At 33.0% G+C, this 17332-nt stretch overlaps 1 protein-coding gene across 11 annotated transcripts in view; it reads right to left on the bottom strand.

Annotated features, from left to right (window-relative positions):
• CSPP1 (centrosome and spindle pole associated protein 1) overlaps window positions 1-17332 on the bottom strand; it is a 155066-nt gene that overhangs the window by 88931 nt on the left and 48803 nt on the right. For 6 of the 11 annotated variants that reach the window (XR_444829.3, XM_042972850.1, XM_042972848.1 and 3 more), the window contains 5 exons: window positions 16003-16083; window positions 14604-14705; window positions 13177-13616; window positions 2781-2879; window positions 1548-1618 (listed from right to left, as the gene is read on the bottom strand). Coding sequence is in view for 10 of the 11 variants with exons in the window: in XM_042972850.1 (XP_042828784.1) it covers window positions 1548-1618; window positions 2781-2879; window positions 13177-13616; window positions 14604-14705; window positions 16003-16083 (793 nt within the window). In the remaining variant the exon portion in view is untranslated. The remainder of the gene's footprint in view (window positions 1-1547; window positions 1619-2780; window positions 2880-13176; window positions 13617-14603; window positions 14706-16002; window positions 16084-17332) is intronic. The other 5 variants (XM_042972847.1, XM_042972852.1, XM_042972846.1 and 2 more) reach the window with 4 other exon arrangements.

The raw sequence follows: 17332 nt of genomic DNA, 5'->3' as shown, positions 1-17332 counted from the left end.
TTCATCCATAATTCCTGGACTGCAGTAATGATAAATTCATGACATTCAACATTAAGACTTTAGAGTAGAGTAATCCATTTATTGATAAAATTATTTGTCAGTGAGCTCTCAACAAAGAAAGCCATTTCTCCAATTTTTACCATGTTTAACAAAATACACCGTAAGAATGAAGACTTTATCTTACTTACTGATAGGTTACACTGGTAAATTCTCAATTAAAGACATTAGAATAAAACTCTAGTTGCTATGCCATATTTTCTCACCATAACCATCTCAAGGAAATAAAGATCTGAGAATATCATGCAATTAAATATCTCTAAACCAAGATTTAAATTACTGACTGCTTTTGGGTTAAATGAATCAAAAGTGTTATCTAATTTCCTCACATACTTCCACTGAAACCAAATTTCAGGTAATTTTTTCTAATAGTTTTTACACAGAAATCAGACCACTTTTCTATTTTAAAGTTACACATAGGAAATAAGTAAGGTACTCTTCACACAGTTTCTGAAATTATGACAAGTAGCAAATCAACATACTTATATTAAGCAACGACCTTCATTTCTGATAAATAGAAAATTTGGATTATGATGATTTGAACAAAACACTTCAAAAACCACATGGAAAGAACATAGGAAAGATGTATGTCAAAGAATAAAAAGGTTTAGTTCAGGGAAACTAAACTTAAAATGTAAGGCAATTCTGTGCTAGCTAAAAAGAAGAATGAAGAAAAAAAGCTATCACATACAAAACAGAATAATAAACAGTCACACTACAACAAGGTTACTGAAATTAATATTTCATGCATCATCTATGTAAAGTTCATCAATAAATAAAAGTTATTCCACTTTAAAATTATATACAGACTGGGTGGTTCAGTCATTAAGCATCTGACTTCGGCTCAGGTCATGATCTCAATTCGTGAACTCGAGTCCCACATCAGGTAAGCTTGAGCCCCACTTCAGGTGAGCACAAGCCCCACTTTGGTGAGCTCAAGCCTCACTTTGGGTAAACAGAAGCCTCACTTCAGGTGATGCCCGCTTCTCTCTCCCTCTCTCTCCCCCTCCCTCCCCCTTGTGGGATTCTCTCTCTCTGCTCCTCAATCACCTGAGCCCTCTCTCTCTCAAAAAAAATTTTTTTTAATTAAAATTAAAATTAAATAAAATTAGGGGCGCCTGGGTGGCTCAGTCAGTTAAGTGTCCGACTTTGGCTCAGGTCATGATCTCACACTTCGTGGGTTCTGGCCCCGAGTCTAGCTCTGTGCTGACAGCCCCTCGGGGGTTGCCCCTCCCCAGCTCGTGCTCTATCTCTCTATATCTCTCAAAAATAAATAAACATTTAAGAAAATAAATAAAAAATAAAAAATAAAATTATACAGACCTATACAATATACACTAAATGTTTAGCAGAGGGTCTACCCTAAAGTAAGCACTAGATAAATATTTTATATTACTAATAACTAGTATTAATGATATCACTGAGTTCTCACTAAAGACCTTTTATAAGAACAGTATGCAAAAGTTTAATTAATGAAGTTTTGTACATACCAAAGAGCATCCCCGCAAAAGGACTACAGATGTCTTGGTTAGTGGATTTAGATGGTTTATTATCTCGAGCACTAAAACAAAAACAAGAAGAATTAGAACTCAAATGATTTTCAGGCAACAAAAATTTACAGTAAATTGTAGGTATGAGTTATTGGACTTTGAAAGTACTATGGACACTACAATAGTTACATATTTTTAAAGTCAGGGTAAAATCATAGCATTTTATCTCTTTCTACAGTGAGACCTTGATATGTATATTCAGCCTCTATAAATATATAACCTTTTTCTTCAGTCTGTATTATTGGTTCTATAGATTCCCAATAAAATTCTTTTATATAAGAACAGTTAGCCCAATAAAAAAAAATGAATATAAATACAAATAAATCCTAAAAAAAGAAGTGAAAAGTGATACCTATATGCACACTAGAAAAAGAAGATCATCCCTTAAAAACTCCTTCCTTGAAATACAGAAATGGGGGAGGGGGGAGGAGAGACAATTTCCTCAAAGAAAGCCTAATCAGACCCAAATAGCAAATTATCTTATCTCAAGCACTTCAATATATTACTTTCTTCAGAGAAAATAGACACCTTTCGTGACATAATGACATTATTATCTCCATTATGCACTATGGATTCAGAACTGTTTATCCTTATGTATGGTATAAGAAAGCCACCAAAATTAAACTATAAACAGAAAGAGAACATGAATATAAAATACATATATTTCCATTCTTTTTGACATGACAGATTATGAGCACTAATTTTACAAAGTAAGCATAAAAGTTATCTACTCAATAAGCTGAAAATCAAAAAGAAATTTTTTTGAAAGGAAAACTCACATTGGACGAACATTTTCAATTTATTCCCAGTTAAGTTACATCACTCCCATAACTCCAAGATATTATAAATTGATTTTTAGTCCATTAAACTATATGCTTATTTGTCCTTTCATTATTTCAACCAAATTTAAATACCTTATAATTATAGGGACTTATTTGGAATACGTTGGCACACTTATAATCCAAACTTGCAATTCAAAATAACGCTGTAAAGTACTATAAATTTTCATTTAACACAATTCTCCCACCCTCCTTTTTCCCCTTTAATTCTTTTCTTATTAATAAGGAATCTGTTAACATACTATACCTTCCTACTTATTCAGTAAGCCAGTTTTAGCAGCTGCAGTTTCACAGTGTAATGACTGAAGAGCAGAATTCATATTACATACTATACCTTTTATTTCCAGCAGATGAAATGCGTATGTTTGAATGCTCTGTGACATCACCACCATACTCCTTAGGAGGCACATTCCCTTGTCTGTTCCCGTACATCCTTAAAAACACATTAGCTTATAGAGCTTGCTCCACATACAGTGGGCCTTCTCATATATCTCTTTGGTGATTTTACATTTGATGTTGGAGATGTTAAAGGGAACAAAGTGTTATAATGAAGTTTTACTGTAAATACATTTGAAAATTAACATGAATGAGATTTAATTCAAGTATGATTTGCTGGTTAATAAGAAACTACTAAGAGATTAGATTCAATAGTCTTTAAAAAAAAGAGGTTATTATAAATTATTTGAATATAACTTCTAGAAAATTTTAATTTCAAACTATTGTATATACTAAGACTTTTTTATCATTCATTTAAATCAAAGAATATTTACTGAGGACCTGCTACATGCAAGTACTATTTATTCATTTATTCTAGGCACTGGGTATATGAATGTGGCCCTTGCCCTCATGAGGATTACAGACACATTTCACAATCAGATCTCTTTTTGCTGAAAGAAACAAAATTCAGATTCTTGGAAATTATTTCACTGCATATAAAAACCTTTTTTATAGCAACTGTCTTAACAATTAAAATCAAATGTAGCAAGCCACAACATTTGATAACATTGTAAATCACATGAAAGAATAAATATTAGCAAAAGGAGAATGGAAAAAATTATAAACAGGCTGATATACGCATAAAAACTTATTAGTTCACTTTACTCACAAGGTCTTGGACAACAAAAAAATGTATCAGAATGTTTGTTTTCTTCTTAAAAATCCTTTCCAGAAAATAATTTTAATATTTTTTCAATTAATCTTTTTTTTTCCACTTGGCAAACATTGATTTCTTTAGCTTAATTCCTCATACCAGAGAAATCAACATGACTTTTCACACCAACACTTATCAGCATCCATGAAAATCGGCATTTCACAAGTCATATTTCTTTTCACTGCTGTTAACAAGCTATATTGTCTCTCAAAAGGACTATTAGAAAGAAACAGGGCTGTTAAAGTATTATTCAATATTTTCGGTGAATTTCATTTTCACATTAAGAAAAATGGCAGTTTTTAGAAGAAAAGGACTTCTCATTCTCAGAGCCAGCATAGAAGTTGTTCTTCATTTGTTCCCATCACACAGACGACTATCAATATTATCTAGGAGAAAAGGCTACTGAGGATTATAACCTTCATAATATAGAACCTGGCATGTTACATAAATAGCTTCCATTTTTTAATCCATATCTAAAATAACAGAAACCTCCAAAAGCCACTTCAAAAAGGAATTTCACACTATTTCAATTTATCAAAATACAGCTGGTTTTATAGCTACACCTATGTGCTCAAAACTCTGTTTTAAACTGACATATCAGTTTCGTCATTCCCTATTGCTACCACTTAAAGAATTGGTAAATATAAACTCAAACTAATTTGTAATTTATAATGCCAAGCAACCAGAATTAGTTATACTAGTCTATATTAAATATGCAGGAGCAGAAAAGAGTTATCAGAAATGCCTATTTGGAAGGGTGGTCCTTGGCTGGCACCTGGAACACATATTTTGGGAGGGGTCCCACCATTCCCCGGATGGAGAAAAGTGGCTCACTGTGCATATACTGTTTATACAAACCATATAGTTTATGCTGAACATCTGCTTTCCTTCAGAAGTTCAGAATTTTCCTACATCCTCGAAAAAGGGTGCCTGTGTGACCAGCCCACAATAAAAACATGGGCGCTGCATCTCTAATGACCTTTCCTGGTAGACAACGTTTCACTCACGCTGTCACAATTCAATACTGGAGGAATTAAGTATGTCCGGTGTGAGTCTACTAGGAGAGAACTCCTGGAAACTTGCACCTGCTTACCTTCAGACTTTGTCCATGCCCCTTCTTCCTCTGCTGATTTTATTGTGTATCCCTTCACTGTAATAAGTCATACCCATGAATATAACTATAGATACAAAGTCTTGTGAGTCCTCCTGCTGAATCACCAAACCTGGAGGTGGTCTCCCATTACTCGACAAAAATAAATGTGATGTGGTAAAGTACTGCCTGAACAAATGAAAGTTTTCAAATATAAAGAAATTTAAAGTTATAAATTTTTAGAAACATACTTTGTGATTAAACCAGAATTAACCAGAATTAAAGACTATTTAGATATACAAAAATCTTTCTAAAATTTTTCTAAGAACTGTGGCTTCCTGCATTTTTAGGTAAGTTCTCTAAAGACATTTGGACTTGGAATTCTAACCTATCTTTATGTAGCTATAACCAAAGTACGCTATATCCAGAGCAACTATACTAAAACATGTTTTACAATTTTTTCAATATACAGAGCTATCTTAATAAAGTAAGCACCATAAACACAAAAGGCCATATTCAAAGTTCCTTCCAAATTAATCATTTTATTTATGTATAAAGTCAAGGTCTATGCTAAATTCTACAGTAAAATCACAAAGACTTCCCAATGAACTGCCTATAAGGAAGACAGCTTTAAGGTATACCCTTTCACTAAAGAAGAAAATTTCACTATCAAAACTATAAAAGTCCCCTCCTGTTGCTGACAGTTACAATAAAATCAAGACTAGAGAAATGTTTAAGAGGCCCAATAAAAGCAGAGATACACATTTCACCAAAAAGGATAAAATAAAATCTTAAGGCATCCTATTTAATTGTATGAAATGACTCATAATAGGATTATGCTTACTTTGTTAAACCAATGAAAAACTATTTACAGATAGTGATTCCATAAATATTTTTTAAATTTACTAATATAAGATTTTAAAAACAAAAAAAACCTAGAAGGGAACCCAACAAGCTGTGAAGTCAAATTATAAATTCATAAAAACAAAATATTTACCATCTCTTGGTCATAGATTCCTATGGCTCACAGCAAGGAAGAATCATTTTTCACCTTACTTTTAAAAAACTCATCTAGGGGTGTCTGGGTGGCTCAGTTGGTTAAGCGTCCAACTTTGGCTCAGATTAGATCTCACGGTTCCTGAGTTCCAGTCCGGCGTCAGGCTCTGTGCTGACAGCTCAGAGCCTGGAGCCTGCTTCAGATTCTGTGTCTCCCTCTCTCTCTGCCCCTTCCCTGCTTGTGCTCGCTTGCTCTCTCTCTCTCTCTCTCTCTCTCAAAAATAAACTTAAAAAAAATTTTTTTAACTCATCTAATTCACAAAATAGTTACATCATCTTGTTTTCATATCACGAACTTCTCTAATGTGAATGAATTCTGTTATTAGGGGTACTCTCCTAGATGTTAAAAATACTGAGCTATTAACTGTGGATCACCCTTTTTCCCTATGTTTTCAGTTGTTTCACAATTTTTATATTTACTTTAATAAATGATTTTCTAATATCAAGCCCATCTTTAAAATGGAGAAAATAATAGTATTAAAATAGCCCTTTCAAAGATAAATGAAAATTAATTACTATATATTTTTAAAAAGTTATATCAAATAACTCAAGTACTAATTAGCCATTTCTCCTCATTTATATCTTACATATTAAGCAGGCACATTTCTTACAATGTCCCACACTAAGTAAGCATGTACTCATCCATGTGGATAATACACAGATTCTAATTTCAGATGGCATGTTATTTCAGAAATTTATTAAATGACTATTAAGATTACAAACTATCAAATATCAAGAGTTAAATAGAATGGAAGTGCTAACTGCATTAATCACATAAAAACTTCTTTAAAAAGCATTTTTTAAAGCTCAAAGTTTCTTCTACTCGCTAACATTGGTTATAAAGTAAACATAGTAAAGTAATACAGTAACTTCTACATATCAAGTTAATAAATAACAAAGACTAGGAGGATCACATTTAAAAGTGGTCTATAAATTTCAAAGTATTAGGAAACATACCATTACATTCAACTTATAAAAACTCCTAAAACATTATTTTAGTTAAATTGTAAATATTCATAAATAAATAACACACACACACACACACACACACACACACACAATACAAGTGTTAAACAAAATGTTAACTACCTTGTTAATTATTTAAAACCACTGCCAGTGATTAATCTTGACTTCAAGAGTGTAAAATCATTCCTGGGCTTTAGCTTTCCCATAAAATGGACAAAATAGTTCATTAATAAAGACATTATGGCACATGAAAACATTTATGGGCTAATCAGAAAAAAACTGAGACCAAAAATATAAAACTCAAAAATTTTTAAAAATCAAAACTAGAATTTATACATGCTAAATTTTATAAGAAAAAAGAATAAGAGAAACTTAGGAAAATGAAGGAAAATTAATTTTGTAGTTCTCACAATCAGTTATAATTATTTTTTGTCAAGAACTTCTGGTTAAGATTACAATATATTATGAATAAATGCTTAGACAAAAAATAAAAAAGGTATTACATAATGATAAAGGAGTCAATTCATGGAGAAGAGATAACAATTGTAAATATCTATGCACCCAATATAGAAGCACCTAAGTACATAAACCAAATATTTACAAACATAAAGAGAGAAACTGACAATAATAGTAGAGGACTTTAACACCCCCTTTAAATCAATGGATACCATCCAGACAGAAAATCCAGAAGTAAACAGTGGCTTTGAATAACACATTATACCAGATGTATTTAACAGATATATAAGGAACATTCCATCCAAGCACAGCATAATACACATCCTTTTCAAGTGCACATGAAAAATTCCACAGGACAGATCACATGTTGTGTCACAAAACAAGTCAGATCAAATTTAAGACTGAAATCCTATCAAGCATCTTTTCCAGTCACAGGAGTATGAAAGTAGAAACCAATTACAAGTTGGGGGTGCAGGGGGGGACAAAAAATATAGAAAATGTGGAGGCTAAACAACATTCTCCTAAACAATCAATGGGTCAATGAAGAAATCAGAGGAAATCCAAAACACATGGAGAAATATGAAAAAGGAAGCACAATAGAGTCTAATCTTTGGGACATAGTGAAAGCAATTCTTAGAGCATTCATAGTAATATAGGCCTACCTCAAGGAACAAGAAAAAAAAACTCAAATAAACAACCTAACCTTATGCCTAAAGGAACTAGAAAAATAACAAATAAAACCCAAAGTCAACAGGAAGAAAAAAATAAACAAAGATCAGAGAGAAAATAAATGAAATGGAGACTAAAGACCAATAAACACACAGCGGGTTCTCTGAAAACAAAACTGACAAACCGTTAGCCAGACTAATCAAGAAAAAAAGAGAAAGGACTTAAACTCAGAAATCAAAGAAAGTAACAACTGACACCACAAACATACAAAGGATTATAAGAGAATATGAAAAATTATATGCCAACAAATTGGATAACCTAGAATAAATGGCTAAATTCCCAGAATCATACAATCTTCCAAAACTCCATCAGGAAGACACAGAAAATCTGATCAGACTGATTACTAGTAACAAAACTGAACTACAATCAAAAATCTTGCAACAAACAAAAGTCTAGGACAAGATGGCTTCCCAGGTGAATTCTACCAAATATATGAAGAAGAGTTAATACCTATTCTTCCCAAACTATTCCAAAAAATAGAAGAGGAAGGAAAAGTTCCAAATTCTTTATACAAGACCAGGATTACCCTGATACCAAAATCTGACAAAGACAGTATATTAAAAAAAAAAAAAAAAAAAAGTCCACAAACCTACAGGTCAAAATCCCTGATGAACACACATGCAAAAATTGTCAACAAAATATGAGCAAGCCAAATTCAAAAATACATTAAAAGAATCATTCACCCGATCAACTGGGATTTATTCTGGGGATGCAAGGATGGTTAAATACATGCAAACTAATAAAAATGAAGTATAAAAACTATATGAACACTCAACAGATGCAGAAAAAGCATGAGACAAAATACAGCATCATTTATGAGAAAAACTCTTAACAAAATGGATTCAGACAGAACATACCTCATAATAAAACCTATATATGGAAAACACATGCTTAACATCAATGGTGAAAAACTCAGAGTCTTTTCTCTAACTAAAATCAAGAAGAAGACAAGAATACCCACTCTCACCACTTTTATTCAACACTATACTGGAAGTACAAGTCACAGCAATCAGACAAGCAACAGAAAGCAAGGAAGCAGTAAAACTTCCACTCTTTGCAAATAACATGATACTATATACAGTAAGTCCAAAAGACCACCAAAAAACTATTAGAATTAATAAATGAATTCAGTGGGGTACCTGGATGGCTCAGTCGGGTTAAGCATCCAACTCTTAATTTCAACTCAGGTCATGATCTCATGGTCAGTGGGATCAAGCCCTGTGTCAGGCTCTACAATGACAGTGCAGAGCCTGCTTGGGATTGTCTCTCTCCCTCTCTCTCTGCCCTTCCCCTGCTTGCGCTCAATCTCTCTCTCAAAATAAATAACATTAAAAGAATGAATTTGGTAATGTTGCAGGATAGAAAATTAATATACAGAAACTGCTGCACTTCTATACACTAATCAATGAAGATGCAGAAAGAAAAAAAAATTCATCCCACTTACAATTGCAACCAACCAACCAACCAACCAACAAACAAAAAACCTAGGAATAAATTTAACCAAGGAGGTGAAAAGCCTATGCATGAAATTTATAAGACTCTGATGACAGAAAATGAAGATGACACAAACAAATGGAAAGATATTCTATGTTCATGGACTGGCAAAATATTATTAAAAATGTCCCTACTGCCTACAGCAATCTACAGATTCAATGCAATCCCTATCAAAATACCAACAGCATTTTTCACAGAAGAAACAAATAATCCTAAAATTTGTACTGAACTACAAAATACCCTTAATAGCTGAAGCAATCTTGAGAAAAAAGAACAAAGGTAGAACCATCACAATCCAAATTTCAAAATAGTACTACAAAGCTATAATAATCAAAACTGTAGGGCACTGGCATAAACACAGACATATAGATCAATGGAACTGAATACAGACCCCGGAAAATACCGACACTTATACAGTCAATTACAAGAATCTACAATGGGGAAAAGACAGTTTCTTCAACAAAAGGGTGCTGGGAAACCTGAACAGCTACATGTTAAAAAAAAAAAAAAAAAAAACTGAACCACTTTCTTATACCATACACAAAAATGACTAAAAATGGATTGAAGACCTAAACATGACACCTGAAACCATAAAGCTTCTAAAAGAAAATACAGATAACAGTCTCTTGGACATCAACCTTAACAACATATTTATGGATATGTCTCCTGAGGCAACAGAAACAAAAGCAAAAGTGAACTATCAGGACTACACCAAAATAAAATGTTTTTGTACAAAAAGGAAACTGTCAACAAAACAAAAAGCAACCTACTGGAGATATCTTCAAATGATTCATCCGTTAAGGGGTTAATTTCCAGAACATATAAAGAACTCATACAACTCAAACCAAAAAGCAAATAATCCAATTAGAAAACAAGCAGAGGATCTGAGTACTCATTTTTCCAAAGAGACATACAAATGGCCAAAAGACACACAAAAAGATGCTCAACATCACTAGCCATCAGGGAAATGCAAATGAAAACCACAATAAGATATCACCTCATATCAATGAGAATGGCTAGTATCAAAAAGACAAGAAATCGTAAGTGCTAATGAGGATTTGGAGAAAAGGGAACCCTCATGCAATGTTGGTGGAACTATAAACTGGTGCAGCCACTATGGAAAACAGTATGGAGATTGCCCAAAAATCATAAATAGATACACCATATGATCCAGTAACTCCACTACTGGGTATTTAACCAAAGAAAATGAAAACACTAATTTGAAAACATACCTGCATGCCAATGTTTATTGCAACATTATTTACAATAGCCAGGTTATGAAAACAACCCAAATGTCCATCCATAGATGAATGGATAAAGAACATATGGTGTATATATATAGAATGGAATGCCAGCATAAAAAAGAATGAGCTCTTGCTGTCTGCAACATGAATGGACCTAGAGAGTATTATGCTAAGTGAAATAAGTTAGAAAAAGAAAAATACCATATGCTTTTACTCATATGTGGAATCTAAAACACAAAACGAATGAACAAATAACAAAAAACAGAAAAAGACTCATAAACACAATAATCTTATTGCCAGAGGGTGGGGGCACACAGGGAAAGAGCTGAATAGGTGACAGGGATTAAGAGATACAAACTTGGTAGTTATGAATTAAATAAATCACAGCAATGAAAACTACAGCACAGGGAATATAGTCAACAATATTGTAATAATGTTGTATGGTGACAGACAGTAACTACACACATTGTGGTGAGCACTGCATAATGTGTAAAACTGATGAAGCCCTATGTGTGCATGTGAAATCAACTGCATATCAACAATACTTAGTAATTTTTTTTAAAAAAGAATAAATGGTTAGAGCAAGAAGCCACATGTAGTTACACATTTCTTTAGTCTCAAAAAACTTCACTAATAAATAGAGTCATTTTTCCTACCAACCACTCTGCCTGCTAAATAAAAACTATTGAATGATATAAACTTTTTGTGGGAATTAAGGAATCTACAAATCTGAAATACAGAAACTAAATTTTAACTTCAAATGTCTTAGATACATATGTGAAAAACCTACATCTGGAGATGTAAGTTTATGCATTAACAAAGTGCAGTAACATATAATAATGATTTAAATTTGAAGAAATACTTTTAAACATTTTAAAATGTACACCAGGAATTATACTCACTGATCCTCATGTTTAATCTATTCTTAAAATGCTACCTGGAAAGGTTATATAGAAAGAGTTCACTTCATTTATAGGATACATAAGAAAATAAGCTAGTTCTCAAAAAATTAGGCTGAAATTAATTTGTTCAAGTTTAAAATTATCACAGGATATAATTACAAAAAAAATATATCAAAATATTTTTTAAAAGCAATCATAAGTTTCTTGCAATTCCAAACTCAAAAGATAGCATTACATTATACTTTAAAGATAAACAGACACCATAAGGAAAAAAATGTTCTCATGTACAAAGGCAGAACCAAGAGTCCAAGATTACCTGCACTTCCCTATTTGAGAACTCTTTTAGTTTAGGCAGCCTCTGACTACCTTCAGTTATAAACATTTTTAAATATAAAACATTATAGGATTTGGAGTATTTTCTGAAGCACAAACAATTCAAATCAGAGATAAAGACAAGTAGCACTGCAAAATTCTAATCTTTCGTTAATATCACTTAAATCAGGGTGAATATTAATTAAAAAGACTGGGTGAGCAGGCCATAACAGCTACAGAATAAGAAGTAGAAGACAACAAACTGTAAAGGTTCTGTTAATATTTAGAATATTAACATTTAGTTAGGATTAACTAATATTTAGAATACTAAATGTACAGCAATAGATCTCAGAAATTTTCTAAAATATTTAAAAAGTAATCTATTTGGACTAATGAAACAGGTCTCATAAACTCGTGAAAATTTAGATTTAACACTTGCAAGTTAACAAGTCACTGACAAATATGGAACCCTGCCGTATTTCTATCTCCAAATCAAAAGTTCCTTTAAATATAGCAAATTGTAAGTATTAAGGTAAATGACTTAATAAAATAAAACCCCAGTGTAGCAGTTAAGAAATTACAAATAGTGTCCCAAAAACAATCATCAAAAAAACTGAAAAGCACCTGAAAATCTGATAGTAAAAACCTGGTATCATTTTACTTAAGTAAATGTTTAATAAGTGACTTACAAACAATGAAATATACTGATAGAAGTACTTGGGAGCATAGGAAAATTAAAGGAATAAGCTGTATTTCATCTATTTTAAAATGTCCTTTTTATCCACATTTTAACATGTGAATCTGGGATTGCCATCAACCTGGTTTTAAGTCAAGTTATGGCAAAGAAGAGTTCTTCTCCTGTCAGTCACCCAGGGGCATTATGAATCTGAGACCACACTGAATTCTTGCCTCAAGGTTTTTCAGACAATAGAAGCAACATGAATTCAGACTGCAAACCTCAATTAGTACTGGCTTACAGTTCAAAATCTCAGGCAAGTTTTTTTTTTGTACACCCTCTGTTCAGTGCCAAGGTTGAGACATGGAAGATTCCTTTCTGTCCCCTTCTGTGAAAAAGTTTATTTCCCATCTAATTTTACATAAAGGTTGTAGCCTTTCAGTGTCACAGCTTTATTACAGGGTCCCTTTCTTGCCGTTTCAGGAATTGTATTTGTTCCTTCAGTGGCACATAAAAAAGAATGGTATAACCTAAAATTGACAGCATCTTATAATTAATCAAATATGTAAATCAAATGAAACTCCTTCTCCCTAGCATAATGATAAAAAATAACATTAATATTAAACAAAGAAAATAAAAATAAAGTTGTAAATACCTGTCATTTGTATACACTCTCAAAAGTCTTCTATCAAAATCACTTTCATATCTAAACCTCTCGTCCATCTCTTCACTTACTTCAGGATCTTGATCTGGTCTATAATAGTGTCTATCAAAAACACGATCCTCATTAAACTTGCTAAATCTTCTCTCTGGAATGTCAGCCTTGCTGGCAAACCTTTGATGATTTTTATCGGAAATGCCCACTTCTTCATTAGTTTTTTTAATGATTCTTCTATTCCTTAATTCAATTTCATCATCTAGTTGTCGGTATCTGTTCTCCTCTAGTCTTCTTTGGTTTAGAAGCTCTTCATATGCCTCCGAAGGAGTTAAGACATTTCTCCTAGGACCCTCTGAATTTTCACAAGATGTTTGTATTTGTGAAGGTAAATCAGGCTTAACCTGACTAATAGGTTTTTTATTTCTTTGATTCTTGTCCTGGTCAAATAGAAAACAAGAAACAGATCTTAATACAATTCTATTTTTTTGATTCTTGTCCTGGTCAAATAGAAAACAAGAAACAGATCTTAATACAATTCTATTTTTTAAAAGGTAATTAAACCCTCAAATGACGCTGAGTCTACTTACAATCTCAACTCCAAGGCTTAATCACCCAAAGAAATATCTTCATAAAGAAAAAAAAAAAAAAAACCTTCATGGAAATGCTATCCTTCAAAACATAATAAATATCAAATAAACCATCAACAGTGATATAAGTAAGTGGGTATAAAAAGAGAGGATAAACTAAATGCAAATTCCTATCCCAGGAAATATTAAAGCATACTTTGGCAGGTAAAATTGCTTCCAATTATTTCAAATTAAATTCTTAACACAAAGAATATAGAAAGTGCTCAATTTTGGGGCCCCAAAAACATCAACCATTTTTTTTTAATGTTTTATTTATTTTTGAGACAGAGAGAGACAGCATGAGCAGGGGAGGGGCAGAGAGGGAGCGAGACACAGAATCCGAAGCAGGCTCCAGGCTCCGAGCTGTCAGCACAGAGCCCGACGTGTGGCCCAAATCCACAAACCGCGAGATCATAACCTGAGCCCGTTGGACGCTTAACCGACTGAGCCACCAAGGTGCCCGTAACATCAACCATTTTTAAATGTGGAAAAATATATATATAGCTAGAAATTGTCAATGTTCTAAAAATCACTTAAAATTAAAAACTAAAAATCACTTAAAGTCAATCTCTAAAATTATACCTCCCCAATAAAGTTAAAAAGTAGGGTAGGTTCTTCAACATATGATAAAACCATTTATAAAACTAAATACTGTCCTGAGTTTAGTTCAATTTGGTTTACTCTTTAAAATATTTACATAAAAACCAAGTGAAATGTTTAACATACAAAAATATTATCAATTAAGTACAAAATATTCAACCTTTGGTGTTAAAGATTTACTTTAAAAGGAAAACCTACCTCAGTACTACTCTTTTCTACCTGTCTGAACTTTTCAGTGGATTCTTCCTTACCCCTGAGAAACTGATTATATTCTTTGTTGCGTTCAAGTTTCAATCTTTCCTTAAAATAAAAACCAAAAGGTAATGTTAAAATTCCAACTTCAGAAAAAAGTACCTTTATGTCCAATCAAACACATACAACATAAGATATTACCCAGAATCAAGCACTGCTAATAATTTCAAGGATAGAAATAGTTGCAAGAGGGGCAGGAAAAGGTCTGAGACCACCAATGCAATTCCCCACATCCTTTCTTGTCACATTAAAATATGCATTACTATTTTTTAAAAAATTAAAATATGCATTACTATTACTACACACTTAGGTCCAGGTTAACACAGGAAGTCATTAATAGAAGGGAGGTGTTTTGGTTGTGAAACATCTCCATTTTATACATTTTATAAGTTACATCACTTAGTTAACATTTTCCAAAAAGCCATGCCCCATAAATCCATGGGATTCTAGGTTTGTTTACCAACAGCAATCTTAGAAAATCCAGGTGCACTCTGCGAAAGGCATTCATAAATAAAACCGTCCCACTAGTAAATACATGAGTGTGTTTGCCAGGAGAGTTGTCAGCATGTTTCCAAGGAGATTTGACCAGGTTACCTTCCTTCTTTCCTTCTCAGGGGTATCTCCTGCCTCTATTCCTCCACCCTACAGCCAAAACACCTGCTGCTAACCATTTCTTTCCCAAGTATAAAGAAGTTGCTTGTTGTATTTTAAACATAAGAAGGTAAAATTATCACAGACACTAATATATTATAAGGTAAATGTTTTGTTGAAGCACAGGAAATGTTCTTAAGCCTTAATACTTCCACTGTCATTGAAACAGCACAATCTAAAAAAGAGATGAAGATTTAACTAGGTCATCTTTTGAAGCTTACTACTGCCCATTTGTCTTATGTACTATGTTGTGAGCGCTCACCTAGCTTTGCAGTGCTTTATTAGTCCATCTCTAAAGAGTATGGACATATTATTTGTACAGTGATAGTAATACATTCAAATAGCCCCAGACCTCACCCTACATAAAAGCTCAGTATACTCTCATCTACTCATCTCACTGATAACTGTGACACATGAAATGAATTTAAAGCTCAAAACCAATGCTGAAAAATATATATTCTATATACTCAATTAATTCACAGATTAAAGGTATCTTCTTACATTGTTATAAATGTTACGTTCAAAAGTTTTTTAAAAAACAGCACAGAGACTCCGCAGACTTTTTTAAAAGGCATATATTCAAGTATGGGAAATGATATAATCTTCTGCTTGCATTTAAGTCAGGAGTATGTTCTTTAATTATCTTGATGCCTCATAAAACTATTACTCACAATAACTACTCCTATTCACCTACCTTAGCAGATAACCTCTCACCAATAGGAAGAGAAACTCCCAGAGTAGATGGATCTGTTTCACTCGTGGACAGAAAATTTTTCTGTATACATACACATTAAAAAAATATATTATCTAATTGCCTTTATAAAATGTTCCATAAATGTGTCTTACGTTCTATTTTCTAAGTGATTACTTATGCAGAGCAAAAGAATGAAATGGAGATGAAGACACAAAGTACAATTCTACAGAGTTCATAACAAAAGTAATTAGGAAACAGAATTTTCTTCCAATCAACAACTCCCTGAAGAAGAGAATCAGGTCTTAATTTTCACTTGCTACATACATATATGTATATTCCAGATGATTCAAAAGCATGGGAAAAAAGGAAACTCTTTTTCAATTTATATTCCTCATCTAAACACATATTCTTCATCCTCAGTGCCCTACTGTCCTTTTGTTCTTAAGGCCAATTTAAACTTGCTCACCAAGATCCGTGTGCACACTGCAATCATGTTTGTTTACTAATTTTCCTGTAATAATTTATGAGTGGATATCCACTCAAATGCCAGAAGATATAAACTACGAACACTGTTTCCTTATGTGTACCTCCATCCTTGATCATTAAACATTTAGACAATGCAGTGCAGCAAAAAGACCATCAGGTTAGGAGTCCAAAGACATAGGCTCCAGGACTAGCCCCAACACTTAGTTCTGTCACACTGAGCAAGTTACCTAATCTTCCTAATCTAGGCTTCTACCATAAAATGAGAATAGTAACCGCTCTGCCTATCTACCAAAGCTGGCATAATGATCAAAGAGGATTAAAAATGTAAAATCTCGGGGTGCCTGGGTGGCTCAGTCAGTTAAGCGTCCAACTGTGGCTCAGGTCATGATCTTGAGGTCCATGCATTCAAGCCCCATGTTGGGCTCTGTGCTGACAGCTCAGAGCCTGGAGCCTCCTTTGGATTCTGTGTCTCCCTCTCTCTCTTTCTGCTCCTCTCTCACTCTCGCACTGTCTCTCTCAAAAATAAACATTAAAAAAGAATGTAAAATCTCTTTGAAGGCTATAAAGCAATCACAAGGATTAGAAAAATATATATATGATCTCCAACTTTCTAGTACTGCTACTTTGTAGTCACAATCTAGAAGTTATTTAACTTCTCTGCCTCAGTTCTTTTGTGTGTAAAACAGGGATCTAAATCACTAGCTTATGAGGATTAAATCAATCAATATTTGTTAACCTATGTAGCTCCATGCCTTTTACTTATTCATTAATTATTGACTACCTAAAACAAAAGTTATTTTTTTTGGTGGTAGGGAGACAAAGATGAGAATATATTCCCTATATG

Source organism: Panthera tigris, chromosome F2 (assembly GCF_018350195.1).
Source record: "Panthera tigris isolate Pti1 chromosome F2, P.tigris_Pti1_mat1.1, whole genome shotgun sequence".
Classification (NCBI taxonomy): Eukaryota; Metazoa; Chordata; class Mammalia; order Carnivora; family Felidae; genus Panthera; species Panthera tigris.
This window is presented reverse-complemented; position numbering and strand designations above follow the sequence as displayed.